At 43.3% G+C, this 18,018-nt stretch overlaps 1 protein-coding gene across 3 annotated transcripts in view; it reads right to left on the bottom strand.

The window, feature by feature from the left end:
• zap70 (zeta chain of T cell receptor associated protein kinase 70) overlaps nt 1–18,018 on the bottom strand; it is a 155,288-nt gene that overhangs the window by 35,249 nt on the left and 102,021 nt on the right. For all 3 annotated transcript variants that reach the window (XM_072244261.1, XM_072244260.1, XM_072244262.1), the window contains exons 6-8: nt 9,784–9,815; nt 4,832–4,892; nt 871–1,042 (exon numbers count right to left, since the gene is read on the bottom strand). In XM_072244261.1, coding sequence (XP_072100362.1) covers nt 871–1,042; nt 4,832–4,892; nt 9,784–9,815 — 265 coding nt within the window. The remainder of the gene's footprint in view (nt 1–870; nt 1,043–4,831; nt 4,893–9,783; nt 9,816–18,018) is intronic.

Raw genomic sequence — 18,018 nt, 5'->3', positions numbered from 1 at the left:
TTTAATGTGGTGGGCTTGTTCTCCCAGAGATATTCCCTCTGTACTGGAACGACATGTGCCACAAATGCTGTGTTCCCTGTGATTATCAGTGCTGCATTTTGCACCTGGACCTGGAGGAATGTTGTTTCATTTGGCTGTTTTCATGTATATGGTTGAAAGAGAATTAAATTTGAACTTGAACTTCTCTTTAACGGAAAATCTATGTTTTCTCTCTCTCCCAGTGCTGACAAAGGAACAAGGGCTTGAAACATTAACTGTTTCTCTTTCCACAGCACCGTCTTCTTGTGTTTCACCAGATTCCCTCTCCCTTTTGCTCGCTTTGCAGCCTGCAGTCACTGAATGGCATAGCACTAAACTGAGCTTAACACTGAACTGTGTTATTAGCTCGTTTCTTGCCATTTGTGCAATTTGCTCTTTTATTTTGCGAGTTGGGTGTTTGATGTTTTCTATGAACGGGTTCTAAGGTATTTCTCTGTTTCATGGCAGACTGCAGGAAGACAAATCCCAGGGTTGTATACAGCATATATACTTTATATACTTTGATAATAAATGTACATTGAATCTCTGAATCTATGCCCAACCTGCAGAGTGTTTCCAGCATTTCCTGTTTCTATTTGTAAATATCGCCTATCACCTGCCAGCTTGTATTCCTTCTCCTCCCCTCCCCACTTTCATATTCTGGCTTCTTTCCCCTTCCTTTCCAGTCTTGATGAAGGGCCCCAGCCTGAAACATTGACTGTTTAGTCCTCTCTATGGATGCTGTCTGACCTGAGTTCCTCTAACATTTTCTATGTGTTGATCTGAATTTCCAGCATCAACAGAATCTCTTGTGGTTAGGTGATGACTTGTTCATCTTGCAAATAAACTTACTTCCTCATTTTGTACACCCCTTTCTTCACACAGCCAAAATTGCCAGATCCCAGTTCCACTTCATCAATCAGCAGGCAATCTCGGTTGAGGTATAGCTTCTTGTCTTTTAGCTCCTCTGGGTCACTGTACGGGCTGACGTATGATTCTGTATCCATAGGAAGTATCCGGCGTCCTGCACAGAAAGAATGTGTAGGTTTTTATGAAGCAATGAAACCTATCGAATATTGAAAGATCTATATACTATGCTATACTACTATAGTGAGAGAGCCTAGGATCAGAGGGCACAGCCTCAGAATAGAGGGACATCCACTTAGAACAGAGATGAGGAGGAATTTCTTTCGACAGAGGGTGGTGAGTCGGTGGATTTCATAGCCACAGATGGCTGTGGAGGCCAAGTCATTAAGTATATTTCAAGTGGAGGTTGATAGGTTCTTGATTAGTCAGGGTGTCAAAGGTTATGGAGAGAAGCCAAGAGAATGGGTTGAGAGCATTAATAAATCAGTCATGGTGGAATGGTGGAGCAGACCTGATGAGCCAAGTGGCCTACTTCTGCTCCAAAAGCTTATGGTCTTGTGGTATATGTTTGAGTTTAAACTTCAAAGCAGATGAAAGGAAATCATTCAAACTTTTGAAACTCCTTACTTAGAATATATGTTGAACTCAAAACAATAACTAACTCATCTGATTGTCCTCAAGCTCCTCAACTTCGCTTCTTTCTGGAGTAACACATAAAATGCAGGTCAGGCAGCATCTATGGAAGGAAATGAACAGTTGGAGTTTCGGGCTGAGACCCTTCATCTGGATGTAAGGTTTGTTGGCTGGGGGAAGGTCTGGTATAAAAAGCTGGAGAGAAGCAGTAGAGCAAGAGTTGGCAGGTTTAGGGGGGCAATTGGTGGATGGGTGTTGGAGGACTAGGTATGGTGTCAGAAGCTGGGAGGTGATAGGCAGGAGTAACAAAAGACTGAAGATCATGGAATCTGATTGGAGGGGAGGGCGGCACATGGAATCAAGGGAGGGAGGTGGGGAGAGCAGGGAGAAGGAGAGAGGGAAGCCAATCAGTGGGCGGAGTGTGTGGGTGATGAGAGGGAGAGGGTGTTGGAGGGGAAATAGATGCTGATGAGGGCCAGTGGATCAGGAGGAGAGGAAAAGACGACAGAGAGGGGATAGTTGGGGAATTCAGTATTCATGTTGTTAGGTTGCAGACTACCAGGAAAAGACAAGGTGGTTTCCTTTAATTCTGCCTTGTATTCTGCCTGGGTAGTCTCCTCGTGGCATTAACATTTGAATTCTCCAACATCCGGTAACAGCTCCCTCGCTGTCTATTTCACTCTCCCTCCTGATGCATTGTCATCTCTCTTCCCCACCACCCTCTCTATCTGCCCATCATCCACAAACTCCTCTCACTACTTTCTCCCTCCCTTTATTTCAAGCTTCATCTTCTCCTCCTATCAGATTTCATCATCTTTAGCACTTTATCAGTTCGACCCATCGTCTCCCAGCTTCCAACATCAATTGAACTCCTTCTCATCTGGATCCACCTATCACTTTCTGGCTTTTGATCCACACCTTCCGTCCACCCTTTCCTCCACTCTTTTCAGTCCAGATGAAGGACCTCAGCACAAAGTATTGGTTCGCAAACAGGAGAAGATCTGCAGATGCTGGAAATCCAGGCAACACACACAAGATGCTGGAGGAACTCAGCAGGCCAGGCAATGTCTATGGAAAAAAGTACAGTTGATGTTTCTGGCCGAAATATTGACTGTACTTTTTTCCACAGATGCTGCCTGGCCTGCTGAGTTCCTCCAGCATTTTGTGTCTGTTGCCCAAAATATTGGCTGTACGTTCTCCTCCGCAGATGCTGCCTGGCTTGATAAGCTCCTCCAATGTTTTGTGTGTGGCTTCGGATTCCAGCACCTGCAGTGTCTTGTGTCTCTGCTGGTCCCTCTTCTGATAGACACTGTGGTCATTCACAGTGGCCATTCAGATGGCTAAATTTCAGGTAAATGGGTGAAATGCTGAAAGACTTCAGGAATCCATGAGGCATATGCCACTGAAGAAAGAATCAATGCATTCAGGAGAGGGAGTGAAATAGCCGACTTAAAAATTCAAATACCCTGAGGTGTCTCAGACCTTGCTTCATTGAGTTACCTTTAATGGGTTCTATAATGACTGTAGTCAATGTGTGTATTGAGACACCTATTGCCAAATACTTTGGACTTGATAGCAATATTTAAGATGACAATAGGCATGAGTAGAGCGGATACTCAGTGCTCCTTTGCCCAGAACAGCGATGGCTAATCTGAGAGGACATAATTTTAAGATGATCAGAGGTGATTATCAGGGTAGGTTTTTTACGCAGAAATTGGTGGGTGTATGGAATGCACCGTCAGGGGTGGTGGTAGAGGCTGATACATTATGGACATTTAAGAGACTCTTAGGCTACATCCACACTACACCGGATAATTTTGAAAACACCGGTTTCCAGTAAAAATGACAGGCGTCCACACTAAGCGTTTTTCAAAATATCTCTGTCCACATTAGAACGGATATTTGGGCGAATCTCCTCCTACTGGGCACGCGCAGGACACACAGAAAACAAGCGAAGAGGAAACGGTATACTTGGTGCGCGTTTGTCCAGTTACAGAGTAGAAAAACTTAAAAGGAAATGTTCTTGGCTCTTGCGCAGGAGGACTTAAAACTGAAAAAAATCAAATACTGGAGCATATGGAGGCAACCGACAGGGAGTTCACGGACAGTATGACCCAGCTGACGACGAACATTGAAAAACTGACTAACTCTGTTACATTGATAAAGCACCTTGTTAAATGTATAAAACATGTCTGCATCAGTGTTATCTTGTATTTCCATACAATGTTACATTAGGCTGTTCCACATCAATTGTCAGAGAAGTACTTGCATAAATAGGTAAACCACCTTCATACAAGCAAGGACAGAAAACAGGGCAAAGTGAGTATACTTTTTCATTCAGTAAGCTATGGGTCAAAGTACTTGGTGAGTACATTTCTAACTCTTCTGGCTTCAGTCTTGTTGCCGTCTGTTCTGAAATTGTTAGGTTCTGCAAAGCGCAGAATCAAATATCGCTGTGATGATTGTACGCTCTAGTATCAATTGTTTGGCAACAATAAAGTAATAATAATAATAAGAAGAAGAAGAAGAAAACAATGAAATGCCGCGCAGTCGCCATTTGTTCCGGCACATTATGACAGCAGTTTTAAAAATCTCCGGTTACCCCATCCATACTGCAATGGATATTAGGCGTTTTCAGGTTTATTCACTCTGGAGACTGTTTCTGAAAATCTCCGTTTTTGGGGGATGAAAACGCCATTTTAGTGTGGACGGAGGGTCAAAACGAAGAGTAAAAGCTTCGGTTACAAATTTATCTGGCATAGTGTGGACATAGCCTTAGATAGGAACATGGATGATAGAGAAATGGAGGGCTATATAGGAGGGAACGGTTAGATTGATCACAGTAGGTTAAAAGATTTGCACAACATTATGGGCTAAGGGGCCTGTTTGTTCTACAAGCTATGAAACTGTAATCACGAGAGCTGAGCACTTTGATCATATTGCACTAAAATAGACTTGTTTTTGTTCTAACTGTTAATTCTTGTAAAACATATATATAATTATGTTTTTCTTGAGAATGCTGTTTATCTGATGCTGTGTTCCTGTGATGTTTCTGCAAGTATGCTTTTCATTGCAGCAGTGCATGCATATACTTGTGCAGATGACGATAAATTTGACTTTGAGGGTAATCTTGCACCCTCTCTAAATATTTTCTATAATGAGATGACTACAACTGGAAGTACACAGAAATCAGGTGTTGTCCACTTCCCCTCTTGCCCCATCCATGGATGAGCCCACAGTTCTCATTAGTCACGGGAAGCAGGGTATCCTCCGTCCTGAGGGTCTGCCCAAGAAGAGAAGACAAAGATCTCACCCTCAATGGGGTCTGGTGAATATCCATCCATATTGCAAGTAAGGCTGGCAGCACCTGGTCTCTGAAAGGCAAAAACATCACATTTTCCATCACACAACAAGTAAATATGAAGTTCAACACTTAAGACATTTTGGCTATACACAACACTTTGCCACAATATGACAAAAATATCATTCATGAAGTATCAAAAATCTGTGGATATGTGCATTCATTCATTCAGAGATACAGCATGATAACAAGCCCTGTCAGTCCAACAGCTCATTCCCTATACCCACTACCCTCTGTGTGAAAATCCTGCCACTCAGATTTAAATCATTCCACTCTCACTGTAAAACTAAGCTTCCTAATTTTAGCAACACACACAAAAAAAAGCTGGTGAACGCAGCAGGCCAGGCAGCATCAATAGGAAGAGGTACAGTCGACGTTTCAGGCTGGGACCCTTCGTCAAGACTAACTGAAAGAAGAGATAGTAAGAGATTTGAAAGTAGGAGGGAGGGGGGGAGATCCGAAATGATAGGAGAAGACAGGAGGGGAGGGGTGGATCTAAGAGCTGGAAAGTTGATTGGCAAAAGGGATACCAGACTGGAGAAGGGAGAGGATCATGGGACGGGAAGCCTGGGGAGAGATAGAAGGGGGGAGGGGAGACCGGAGGGTGGAAAGTAGGCAAGGAGTTATAGTGAGAGGGACAGAGGGAGAAAAAAGAGAGAAGGGGGGGGAAGAGGAGGAGAGATAGATAGATAGATAAATAAATAAATAAATAAATAAGTGATGGGGTGTGAAGGGGAGGAGGGGCATTAACGCAAGTTAGAGAAGTCAATATTCATGCCATCAGGTTGGAGGCTACCCAGACAGAATATAAGGTGTTGTTCCTCCAACCTGAGTGTGGCTTCATCTTGACAGTAGAGGAGGCCATGGATAGACATATCAGAAGGGGAATGGTACGTGGAATTAAAGTGTGTGGCCACTGGGAGATCTTGCTTTCTCTGACGGACAGAGCGTAGGTGTTCAGCGAAACTGTCTCCCAGTCTGCGTCGGGTCTCACCAATATATAGAAGGCCGCATTGGGAGCACTGGACGCAGTATGTCACCCCAGCCGACTCACAGGTGAAGTGTCGCCTCACCTGTAAGGACTGTCTGGGGCCCTGAATGGCGGTGAGGAAGGAAGTGTAAGGGCATGTGTAACACTTGTTTCGCTCACAAGGATAAGTGCCTGGAGGGAGACCGGTGGGAAGGGATGGGGGGTACGAATGGACAAGGGAGATGCGTAGGGAGCGATCCCTGCGGAAAGCAGAGAGGGGGGGAGGGAAGGATGTGCTTAGTGGTGGGATCCCGTTGGAGGTGGCAGAAGTTACAGTGAATTACATGTTGGACCCAGAGGCTGGTGGGGTGGTAGGTGAGGACCAGGGAACCCTATTCCTAGTGGGGTGGCAGGAGGATGGAGGGAGAGCAGATGTGTGTGAAATGGGGGAGATGCATTTGATGGTGGAGGAAGGGAAGCCTCTTTCTTTAAAAAGGAAGACATCTCCTTCATCCTGGAATGAAACACACCCCATCCCTTATTTATTTATTTAATATATCATATCATATTGTTTATTTATTTATTTATCCTCTCTCTCTCCCCCCCTGCCCCTTTTTTCTCTCTCTTTTTTCTCCCTCTGTCCCTCTCACTATAACTCCTTGCCTGCTCTTCACCCTCCGGTCTTCCCTCCCCCCTTCTCTCTCTCCCCAGACTTTCTGTCCCATGATCCTCTCCCTTCTCCAGTCTGGTATCCCTTTTGCCAAGCAACTTTCCAACTCTTAGATCCACCCCTCCCCTCCTGTCTTCTCCAATCATTTCGGATCTTCCACTCCTCCTCCCACCTTCAAATCTCTTACTATCTCTTCTTTCAGTTAGTCCTGACGAAGGGTCCCGGCCCGAAACATCGACTGCACCTCTTCCTATAGATGCTGCCTGGCCTGCTGCGTTCCACCAGCAATTTTTTTTGTTTTTGTTGCTTGAATTTCCAGCGTCTGCAGATTTCCTTGTGTCTGCACTTCTAATTCTAGACCCACTTACTCTGGCAAAAGCCAGTGACTATTAGAGATACAGGGTGGAAGTAGGTCCTATGGCTATGTAGCCAATTAACCTACTAACACGTATGTCTCTGGAATGTGGGAGGAAACTGGAGCACCCAGTGGAAACCCATGTGGTCATGGGGAGAATGTACAAACTCCTTGCAGACGGCAGCAGAATTGAACCCTGGGTCACTGGCTTCTTTTAGAATTGATTTTAAAGTTCTCTTACGGACAAGAGAAAGTCTGCAGATGCCGGAAATCCAAGCAAACCATACAAAATGCTGGAGGAACTCAGCAGGCTAGGAGGCATCTATGAAAATGAGTAAACAGTTGATGTTTTGAGCCGAGACCCTTCATCAAAGCTGGTGATACATGTTCTGCCAGCTTTTTTGAACTATGCTCCAAAACTATGGAATTCAATACCTAAGACCTAATACCTTGAGACTACTAGACAGGTATATGGAGGAATTTAAGGTGGGGGCTTATATAGGAGGCAGGGCTTGAGGGTCGGCACAACATTGTGGGCCGAAGGGCCTGTACTGTGCTGTACTATTCTATGTTCTATGTTCTAAAGCTATAAGGAATGAAAACTCAGTTGACACTTTTAAGTGCCGGCTCAAACCCTATTAATTTCGCCCTGTACTTTATCCCATTGTAAAGCATTTTGAACGACATCACCTGTATGAAAAGTGCTCACAAATAAGTTATTATTATTATTTGAATTATGTTCGATCAGATCCAATTTTGAGTTGAAGAAGAATTAAGGTGAGGATGTAAAGCACAAGAAAAGGCAGAAAAGAAAGAGAATGTGAGAGTTCTGTTTCAGTGTCCGTGAAATGAAGGGCAAAGGCCATTACCTCCAACAAACAGGTCGAATAATACATAAACACTGAAGATCTAGAATGAACAGTTAAAGATGAAGGCTTACAAGTTGTTCAGTGTGCTCAGTGCAAAGGCAAGATCTGATATCGGATCCATTGTAAGAAAAGGCCATTCAGCCCAACTTGTCCATGCCAACCAAGGTGCCCACCTAGTCTGTAGTCTACCATGCCTACATTCGGTCCGAATCCTTCCAGAACAGGAGTTCCCATCCTTTTTTATGCCATGGACCAATACCAATACCAATAAGCAACGGATCCGTAGACCCCCAGGTTGGGAACCCCTGCTCTAAATCTTTCCTGTCTATATACCTATCCAAATATCTTTTAGAAATCTTTATTGCTCCTGCCTCAACTACTTTCTCTGGAAGCTTGTTTCATATACACACGACCCCCTGCATGAAGGTGCCCCTCAGGTCCCTTTTACCTTACACCTTAAACCCACACTCTTGAGTTTTTTGATTCACTTTCCATGTGAAATAAGCTGTGTGCATTCACCCTGTCTATGCCCCTCAGGATATTGCACATGTCTATTACATCACCCTCTCCCCCCATTTTCCTATAATCTAAGAATAAACTCATAGCCAGCCCAACCCCATATAACTCAGGTACTCCGTCCTGGTAAATCAGATTGGCAAGATGAAGTCTCATGCTGTTCTATTAGTTCTTGCAAGAAATAAGAGGATCTTCTGAAGATGGAGAAGTGGTGTTTGGGAGAAGGCTTGAGGCAATAACCAAAAGAGAGCAGTTTAACCAGGGCAGGTCAAGGGGGAACAAAGTTTCACAGAGAGTTCGACCAGTGACCACAGTTCCATCCTGCCCCAGGAAGTCGTTTCTATGGAAACATCTGACTGTTCGGGTTTTCCAATTTCCTCCCACATCCCAGAGGTGATTTGTTAGGTTAACAGGCCTCTGCAGATACCTCTAACGTAGGTGGGTTTCCGGTGAACTGGGGAGACGGTGAGAGTTGATCAAAATGTGAGTCAAAACAGCACACAAACCGCCAGAGGAACTTGTGTGTCTCCCTGAGGGACAGTGAGTTGCAGTGATGTTACCGTGGAAGTGAGCACAGATGGGGTTGAGAGCTAACCTAGCTCAATGTGCTGAATGGCCTCCGACATCATCGGAAAATAGGAGGAACATGAAAAAGTGGTCAACACTGGAGGGAGTTAAGCCATACAATCACATTGTTAGATTAAGTGAGGGGACCTACAGGAAAGATGTCAATAAGATTGAAAGAGTACAGAGAAATTTACAAGGATGTTGCTGGGACTTGAGGGCTTGAGTTACAGGGAAAGGTTGAATAGGTTAGGACTTTTATCCCTGAAGCACAGGGGAACGAGAGAAGATTTGATAGAAGTATACAAAATTATGATCAGCATAGATAGGGTAAATGCAAGCAGGCTTTTTCCACTAAGGTTGGATGAGGCTAGAACTAGAGTTCAGAGGTTAAGGGTGAGAGGTGAAAATTTAAAGGGGAACATGAGGAGAAATCGCCTTCACTCAGAGGGTGGTGAGTGTGTGGAGTGAGCTGCCTGCGGAAGGAGTGAGTAAGGTTTCAATTTCAGAATGTAACTGAAATTTAGATAAGTACGTGGAGAGGTGTTGAGGAATATGGTCCAGTTTCAGGTCACTGGGACTGGGCAGATTAATAGTTTGCCACAGACTAGGTGGGCCAAATGTCCTGTTTCTGCGCTCTGTGACTCTGTGAAAAGTCATCTACTCTCCATAGGCACTGCTGCCCAGAAGTCATGACCCTCAACATTGACCATCCCTTTGCCCACACAGAGGCTGCTCTCCCAGCTGAGCCCCTTTGCAGTTCACTTTTGCTCCAAATTCCAGTATCTGCAGTATTTTATTTCTTCAGCAAATTGATAAATAATGCCAAATAAATAGTGAAAATGTAGGAAATATATCTGAATTGAACAATTCTTTCTGAAAGACAGATCAGATGTAATCAGTTTTATGTCTGTAAAATGACATTCTTTACATGTAACTATTGTCTAAAATTATACTTACATTCTTAGGAAGTGATGGTGGGTTCACTGGCTCTGTGAAGCAAAGTGAATGAAAATGAATCAATTGTTTCCCCTTTTGAATAATCTTATACATTTTTATAACAGTTCTTCTATGAGCCTCTGCATTTTTCTAAAATTAAATTAAACACAATTTCTCCAACTCCCTTTCGTTCCGTTCCACATTATTGGCTACAACCCCTGAAGGGAGGATAGTCAGACAAGCAGTGAGCAGTCTGTGGAACCACTGGTGTTAGTGGGTTATAGATCACACAAGGTATTGAAAGTATTATTGGCAGGTTCCAGAATCAGAGCTCTGTGTGACAAAAGGATTGAGTTCCTGTGACCACTTGGGTTCACAAATTGGTGAGATCTGTTGGATCCAACTGCTGAGTACTCAGATTAGACTGTTTAATTTATATATTTTTTGCAGTTTAACAATGAATTGTCTGTTTGTACCTTATATGATGACTTATAGACAAGTAACTGCTAGTATGCTTCCTAGTGGTTACAGTGTGTATATGCAATCGTTCAATGTGTCCAATAGTGGCCAAACTGTATGATTCTGGAAGCTTTTACTGATGCTGCATTACTTAAATAAGAACTTTCACATTGGTTAATTGTTATCTATGAATTCAAGTGGAATTTTCCTTCTCTATGGATATGAAGAATAGCTGACCACAAGGCAGAGCTATCAGTCTCTTAGACCTTTAGTCTTTCCCTTCAGTTACGTAGATAGATAGATGCTTTATTGATCCCAAGGGAAATTACAGTGTCACAATAGCATTACAAGTGCACAGATATACAAATATTAAAAGAGAAATAAGAAAGAACAACAAAATAAGTTTCTATGTAACTTATAGAAAGCTTACAGCACAATACAGGCCCTTCAGCCCACAAAGCTGTACCGAACATGTCCTTATCTTAGAAGTTACCTAGGATTACCCATAGCCCTCTATTATTATAAGCTCCATGTACCTATCCAGAAGTCTCTTAAAAGACCCTATCGTATCCGCCTCCACCGCCGTCGCTGGCAGCCCATTCTGCACATTCACCACTCTCTACGTAAAAAAACTTACCCCCGACATCTCCTCTGTACCTACTTCCAAGTACCTTAAAACTGTGCCCTCTCATGTTAGCCATTTCAGCCCTGGGAAAAAGCCTCTGACTATCTGCACAATCAATGCCTCTTATCATGTAATACAACTTTATCTGGTCACCTCTCATCCTCCGTCGTTCCAAGGAGAAGAGGCTGAGTTCACTCAACCTATTCTCATAAGGCACACTCCCCAATCTAGGCAACATCCTTGTGAATCTCCTCTGCACCCCTTCTACAGTTTCCACATCCTTCCTTTAGTGCTTACCTCAAACAGTCTAACAGGAGGGGGTATTCACTTCCCCAGCTATAGATCCACTCATTATAGAGCCTGATGGCCGAGGGTAAGAATGCCTTCATACAGCGCTCTTTGGAACGGCACAGTTGTCTTAATCTATTACAGCAAGTGCTTCTCTGTTCAGCCAACGTGGCATGCAGAGGGAGAGAAACATTGTCCAGAATTGCCAGGATTTCCATAGGGTCCTTTGTTATACCACAGCCTCCGGTGTGTCCAATTGGACTCCTATAACAGTGCCAGCCTTTCTAATCAATTTATTGGGCCTGTTGGCATCACCCGTATTGGTGCCATTGCCCCAGCACACCACCACATAGAAGATTGTACTGGTGACAACAGACTGGTAGAACATGTGAAGGAGAGGCCTGCATATCCCAAAGGACCTCAGTCTCCTCAGGAAGTAGAGGCAACTCTGGCCCTTCTTGTACACAGCCTCTGTGTTGGTGCTCCACTTAAGTCTGTCATCCAGGTGCACCCCCAGGTACTTGTATGTCCTCACCACATGCACGTCCTCACCATCAATAGTAATAGGGAGCAGTGCAGGCTTCGTCTTCCTAAAGCCCATCACCATCTCCTTTGTCTTACTGATGTTGAGCTGCTGATGATTCAGCTTGCACCATTTGACAAAGTCCTCCACCAGGGTCCTGTATTCATCCTCCTGTCCTGCCTTTATACACCCAACTATTGCTGAGTCATCAGAGAATTTCTGCAGATGCCATGACTCAGTGTTGTATCGATAGACCGAGGTATACAGGGTAAACAGGAAGACAGCCAATACAATCCCCTGTGGGACCCAGTGCTGCTTATAGCCATGTCTGACACACAGCTCTGAAGTCGTACAAACTGTGGTCTGCCAGACCAGTAGTCCATTATCCAGGATACCCTGGAAGTACTGACCTGAATAGAATAGAGCTTCTCCCCCAGCAATAAAGGCTGTATAGTACTGAAGGCATTTAAGAAATCATAAAACTTAACCCTCATAGTGCTGCCTTGCTTATTCAAACTAGAGTTGTCCTTCTAGGGTACTGGAGCCACGCATGATGTTTCCCACACAGTCAGGACCCTTTCCAGACTGAGGCTCAGATTGAAAATGCACTGGAGAACTCCACACAGTTACTCAGCAAACTCTTTCAGTCTTTGGAGTTCACCCCATCCGGTCCCAATGCTTTGCCATGTCTGAGTTTCCCCAGAGCCTTTCTCACCTGCTCAGTAGTGAAGAAGAGTCCATGATGACTGGGGAGTTGGTGGAAGGTGGGGACTGGCGGAGGTGAAGATCGAGACGGTAGAAGTTGGTATGTGGAGGTGTGGATGAACGGTGCAGAGCAAGGAGGGGATGTAGACAGTGGTAGCCTGTGCTGTTCATCCACATGTTGAACTGGATGAGAGAGGAGGGAAGAGGGGAGACATTGGTGCCGAGAGAACATTGAGTACCTCGGCACCCGGACTGGTGTGCTGAGAGGATGTGAGGCCTAGTGTTCAGGGTCCTGTCACTGGCGAGTGCACAGTTCGAGGCTTGATGTTACAGAAAAGCTACTGCATACAGTAGCTACATAGCTATTATGAACCTATGCATGTGCAGAATCGGAGCCAAGAACACCTGAGGAACCAATGCTCACAACAACTGATAACCAGGGATACGGGCCAGCGGAAATCACTCAGCTACCTGGTTGGCCGAGACCTAGCGGAGACTAGCGGCCAGCGCAACAGCCAACTAGTCAGAACAATGAGTCGGACCAATATACGCAAGTGCTCCACACAAACAACACTCAATTGCACGCTGATGATGTCACCTCGACCAGTGACAAAACATTTGCAACCTAACCTCTAGGCTCGGTGAACAACTCTACAAACAAGCTACCAGTGAAGCACACCTTCAATAACTCCAACAGACTGAATTTGGGTAAAATACTGAAAGGTTTTTATTTGCTGTACAATACGACCTCCATGGTGAGTGTCTGCCCCCGGACTGAGGGGGAGGGGCAAGGCGAAACACCTTTATACAGGATTCTGTGGGAGGAGCCACAGGGGCAGTCAGCAGAGGGGCGTGTCCAGACAGTTAACCCAGTTACAACATATATATGGTTTATCACAACTAGGTCTTCAGAAGGAGGTTGGATTATCAACTCAGCGTTCCTGGCTGAAGATGGCTGCAAATACTTCAGTCTTGTACTTGGCCCCTCAGACATTGGGACCCACTATCACTGAGCTCTGTGTTATTCTAAGTCTCACACATCAGATTACTGTTTAAGGGACCTGGGAGTCCTTGTGCAGGATTCTCTGAGGTTAATTTGCAGGTTGAATCAGTGGTGAGGAAGGCAAATGTGATGTTAGCATCCATTTCAAGAGGACCAGAATATAAAAGCAAGGATGTAATGCAGAGACTTTATAAAGCACAGGTGAAACCTCATTTGGAGTATTGTGTACAGTTTTGGACCCCTCATCTTAGAAAGGATGTGCTGAAACTGGAGAGGGTTCAAAGGAGGTTCACGAAAATGATTCCAGAATTGAATGGCTTCTCATATGGAGAGAGTTTGATGGTCCTGGCCCTGTATTCACTAGGATTCAGAAGAATTAGGGGTGACCTCATTGAAACTTATCGAATGATGAAAGGCCTTGATATAGTGGATGTGGAGAGGATGTTTCTTATGGTGGGAGAGTCTAAGACCAGAGGACAGAGCCTCAGAATAGAGAGGCGTCCTTTTAGAACAGAGTTGAGGAGGAATTTCTTTAGCCAGAGTGGTGAATCTGTGGATTTCTTTGCCACAAGCAGCTATGGAGACCAAGTCTTTATGTATATTTAAGGCAGAAGGTGATAGATTCTTGATTGGTCAGGGCATGAATGATACGGAGAGAAGGCCAGAGATCTGGGCTGAAAGGAAAATTGGATCAGCCATGATGAAATGGCAGAGCAGACTCAATGGGCCAAATAGCCTAATTTTACTATATTTTATGGTCTTATGGTCCAATTGTGAGCCAATAATGTACATCATTCTCAAACCAGACAAGACCAAAAGGTAAAAGTGAATATTTGGTTGTAAACGAGAGGAGGTGGATTGAACAGACCAGATCCTGAAGTACAGGTCCCAACTTTACCAGCTGTCTGCAAACCATTACCAGGGCCATTGGCAGAACAGTTATTTTCTAAACTGCCCTGACTCTTTCTGAATGTTATCTGTAAAAGTAATGTATGATTTTATCCCTTCAAGAGTCTGATACTCCAAGTTTAAATAAGTACTGACAACCCATTGTTCCCAGTTCAGGAGGAAGTAACTCGGCCTTTTGATGCACTAACATTGAATAACATAAGAAAAAACAAGTCAGATTTGGAGTATTGTGTGCAGTTTTGGTCACCTACCTGCAGGAAATATATAAGCAAGGTTGAAAGAGTACAGAGAAAATTTACAAGGCTGTTGCTGGGTCTGGAGGACTTGAGGAAAGATTGAATAGTTTAGGACTTGATACCTTGGAACGTAGAAGATTGAGAGGAGATTTGATAGATGTATAAAAATTATGAGGGGTACAGATAGGATAAATGCAAGTAGGCTTTTTTCCACTGGGACTACAACTAGAGGTCATGGGTTGAGGGTGAACTGAGAGAGGTTTAAGGGGGACACGAGGTGAAACTTCTTCACTCAGAGTGTCATGAGAGTATGGAATGGACTGTCAGCCCAAGTGCAGGTGAGCTTGATTTCAACGTTTAAGAGAAGTTTGGATAGGTAAATGGACGGTCGGAGTATGGAGGGCTATGGTTCCAATGCAGACCGATGGGATAAGGCAGTTTACATGGTTCGGCACAGACTAAATGGGCCAAAGGACCTGTTTCTGTGTTGTACTTTTCTATGACTCTATGACTCCATAAGCCATAATACCCAAAGGTTACTAATCTGACTATTTTCACGATTAACAGATTTCTCAGTTCTAATAAAGAAACAGAACCAATGAAATGAAACTCCACAGACACACATTTTCACTGCTAACTTTCTTTTGAAGTACCCGAATGAGTTTTAACAATGTAATTATATTCTCTCTTACATGCTCACAGACTCATGAACACTCATCTATACATGTAGAAACACTCAATTACTCAATTTACTCATTCGCATTGACACATTGGTTCTGTCTTGGTTGCTGTCTTGTGTTAGCTGGTAATGCCTAGTACATCATCGAGCTAAATTAACACGTCCTGTCCCAATACTTCTTTGAAAGCTGACAGTCAGGCTCCCAGCTCAACAGCTCAAAATCTTTATTGAGAAATGTTAAACTGGAAGCATTTAAAACTACTGAAATCATTCAAAATTTCTTAAAAAATAAAAACAATGTTTTAAAGCGCTTTGATTAAAAATACTTAAAACACCAAAACTTTAAGAAACAATTAAAAATAACTGAATATATTTAAATAAATTCAGTCTGATAAGAGATAGGGAAACTGCCTTTACTGTGGCTCCCCGGAATCCCACATATGAGTTTTCTCTTACATTTCAAAGTACTTTACAAGCTAGGATGAAGAATAAGAAAATGTGTCAGGGTATTCATTAACAATTTCGATGTAGTATATATACCATTAGCTTTATTATAGGTAGTACTGGGGTGAATATGCTCTAAGTATTTTGTTTTGAAGATTAGCTTTATTTGTCGCATGTCCATCGAAGCATACAATAAAATGCATCTTTTGTGTCAATGACCAATACAGTCTAAGGATGTGCTGGGGGCAGCCTGCAAAGGTCGTCAGGTTTCCGGTGCCAACATAGCACGACCACAGCTTACTAACCCTTACTCATACGTTTTTGGAATGTGGGAGGAAAGCAGAGCACCAGGTGGAAACCAGAAAGAATGTACAATCTCCTTACTAACAACTGTAGGAATTGAATCCCAACAGGAAATTGTTTGTGCTGTAAAGCGTTGTACTAAATGTTGCCATGCTGCCCTCCTTCAAGAAAATGGAAAGAGTGAGAGCAAGTGTATACAGAGTGATATGATATGTGCAAGGCTAGAAAATCTTCACCTTCAAAATGCCTCAAGAAGGCAGCATCCATCGTTAAGGACTCCATCACCCAGGACATGCCCTCTTCTCTTTGCTACCATCAAGGAAGAGGTACAAGGGCCTGAAGACACACACTCAAAGCTTCTTCCCCACCACCATCAGATTTCTGAAGGACAATGAACCCACGAATACTATCTCAGTATTTTTTCTCTCTCATTTTGTACTATTTATGTAATTTAATTTTTTATATACTTATTACTGCATTTTATGTTTTTTTATTATGTATTGCTATGTACTGCTGCTGCAAAACAACACATTTCACAACATGTGCCAGTAATATTAAACCAGATTCTGATTCTGATTCTTAAAATAGATATCCCTGACCTGTGGGGAAACTATCATACAGTCAGGAATGAAACCTTTCTGTAACTCAGGAACTGCCTGTATCTGGCTCCATTCACAGTTAAATGATCCAGCTGGAATGGTGGGAAGTTTGAGGTATCTAATTGTGGAGCACAGTTAACTTAAAAAATCAGTAAGGCTGATCAATACCTCCACTCACTAACTTCACCACTACTTTATTATCTCCTGTCAATCACCTTATGTACAGCCTTGCTTTATAGACATACAATCAATCTACTGCATGAGCATAAGTTATTTTATGTATTTACATCTATTGTGTGTTTTTATTATTGTTGTGTTCCTTTGTGTTTTGTGTGCTGCATCAGTTCTGGAGTATCAATTGTTTCATTCTTCTTATACTTGTGCACAGGAAATGACATTAAATTATCTTAATATGTCGTCAAGTCCTTCATTCCAAAAGTCAACTGAGTGAACTTTCTCTGTACTGTCTTCAATACAAGCACGTCCTTCCTTAAAAACAGAAACCAGAACTATAGTCAGTGGTCACCTTCTGCCTTCCAATTAAACCTCCTTGCTTTTGCACAACATGTTTCTTGGAAGTATCATTCCCACTTATTTGCCGACCTGGTATTGGTTATGTCTAAGATTTCTGCTATGCTAATGGTCTTCGAATCATAAATAGGGAAATACAGCACAGAAACAGATCCTTCGGCCCATCCAGTCTATGGCTGACTGTATCATGGCATGGTACGGAAGCACTAATGCCCTTGAATGGAAAATCCAACAAAAAGTAGTGAATATGGCTCAGTCCATCACTGGTAAAGCCCTGCAACACACTTAAAATGCTGAAGGAACCCAGCAGACCAGGCAACATCCATGGAAAAGAGTACAGGCAACATTTCAGGCCAAGACCCTTCAGCAGGACTTCTTGACCAGTTCTGTTAAAGAGACTCGGCTCGAAACATCGACTGTACTCATTTCCATAGATGCTGCCTTGCCTGCTGAGTTCCTCCAGTGTTTTGTGTGCATTGCTTGGATTTCCAGCATTTGCGGATTTTCTCTTGTTTGTGAATGGGTACAGCCCTCCCCACCATTGAGCACATCTACACAGAACACTGTCACAGGAAAGCAACATCCATCATCAAGGACCCCATCATCCAGGCCATGCTCTCCTCTTGCTGCTGTCAGCAGAAAGAAGTTACAGTGGCCTCAGGACCCAAACCACTGGTTCAGGTTCTTGAGAGGATAACTTCACTGAACTGAACTGTTCATCTCATGTTCTCAATATTTATTGTTTTTTTTTGTCTCTTTCGTATTTGCACAGTTTGTTGTATTTTGCACTTTGGTTGTTTGCCCGTCCTGTTGAGTGCAGTCTTTCAATGATTCTATTGTGTTTCTTGGATTTACTATGTATGCCTACAAGGAAATAAATTTCAGGGTTGTGTATGGTGACATATATGTTCTTTGATAATAAATTTACTTTGAACTCATTGATATTTTTCAC

Source organism: Mobula birostris, chromosome 26 (assembly GCF_030028105.1).
Source record: "Mobula birostris isolate sMobBir1 chromosome 26, sMobBir1.hap1, whole genome shotgun sequence".
Taxonomy (NCBI): domain Eukaryota; kingdom Metazoa; phylum Chordata; class Chondrichthyes; order Myliobatiformes; family Myliobatidae; genus Mobula; species Mobula birostris.
The sequence above is the reverse complement of the archived record's forward strand: the minus strand, read 5'-3'. Positions and strand labels throughout refer to the sequence as shown.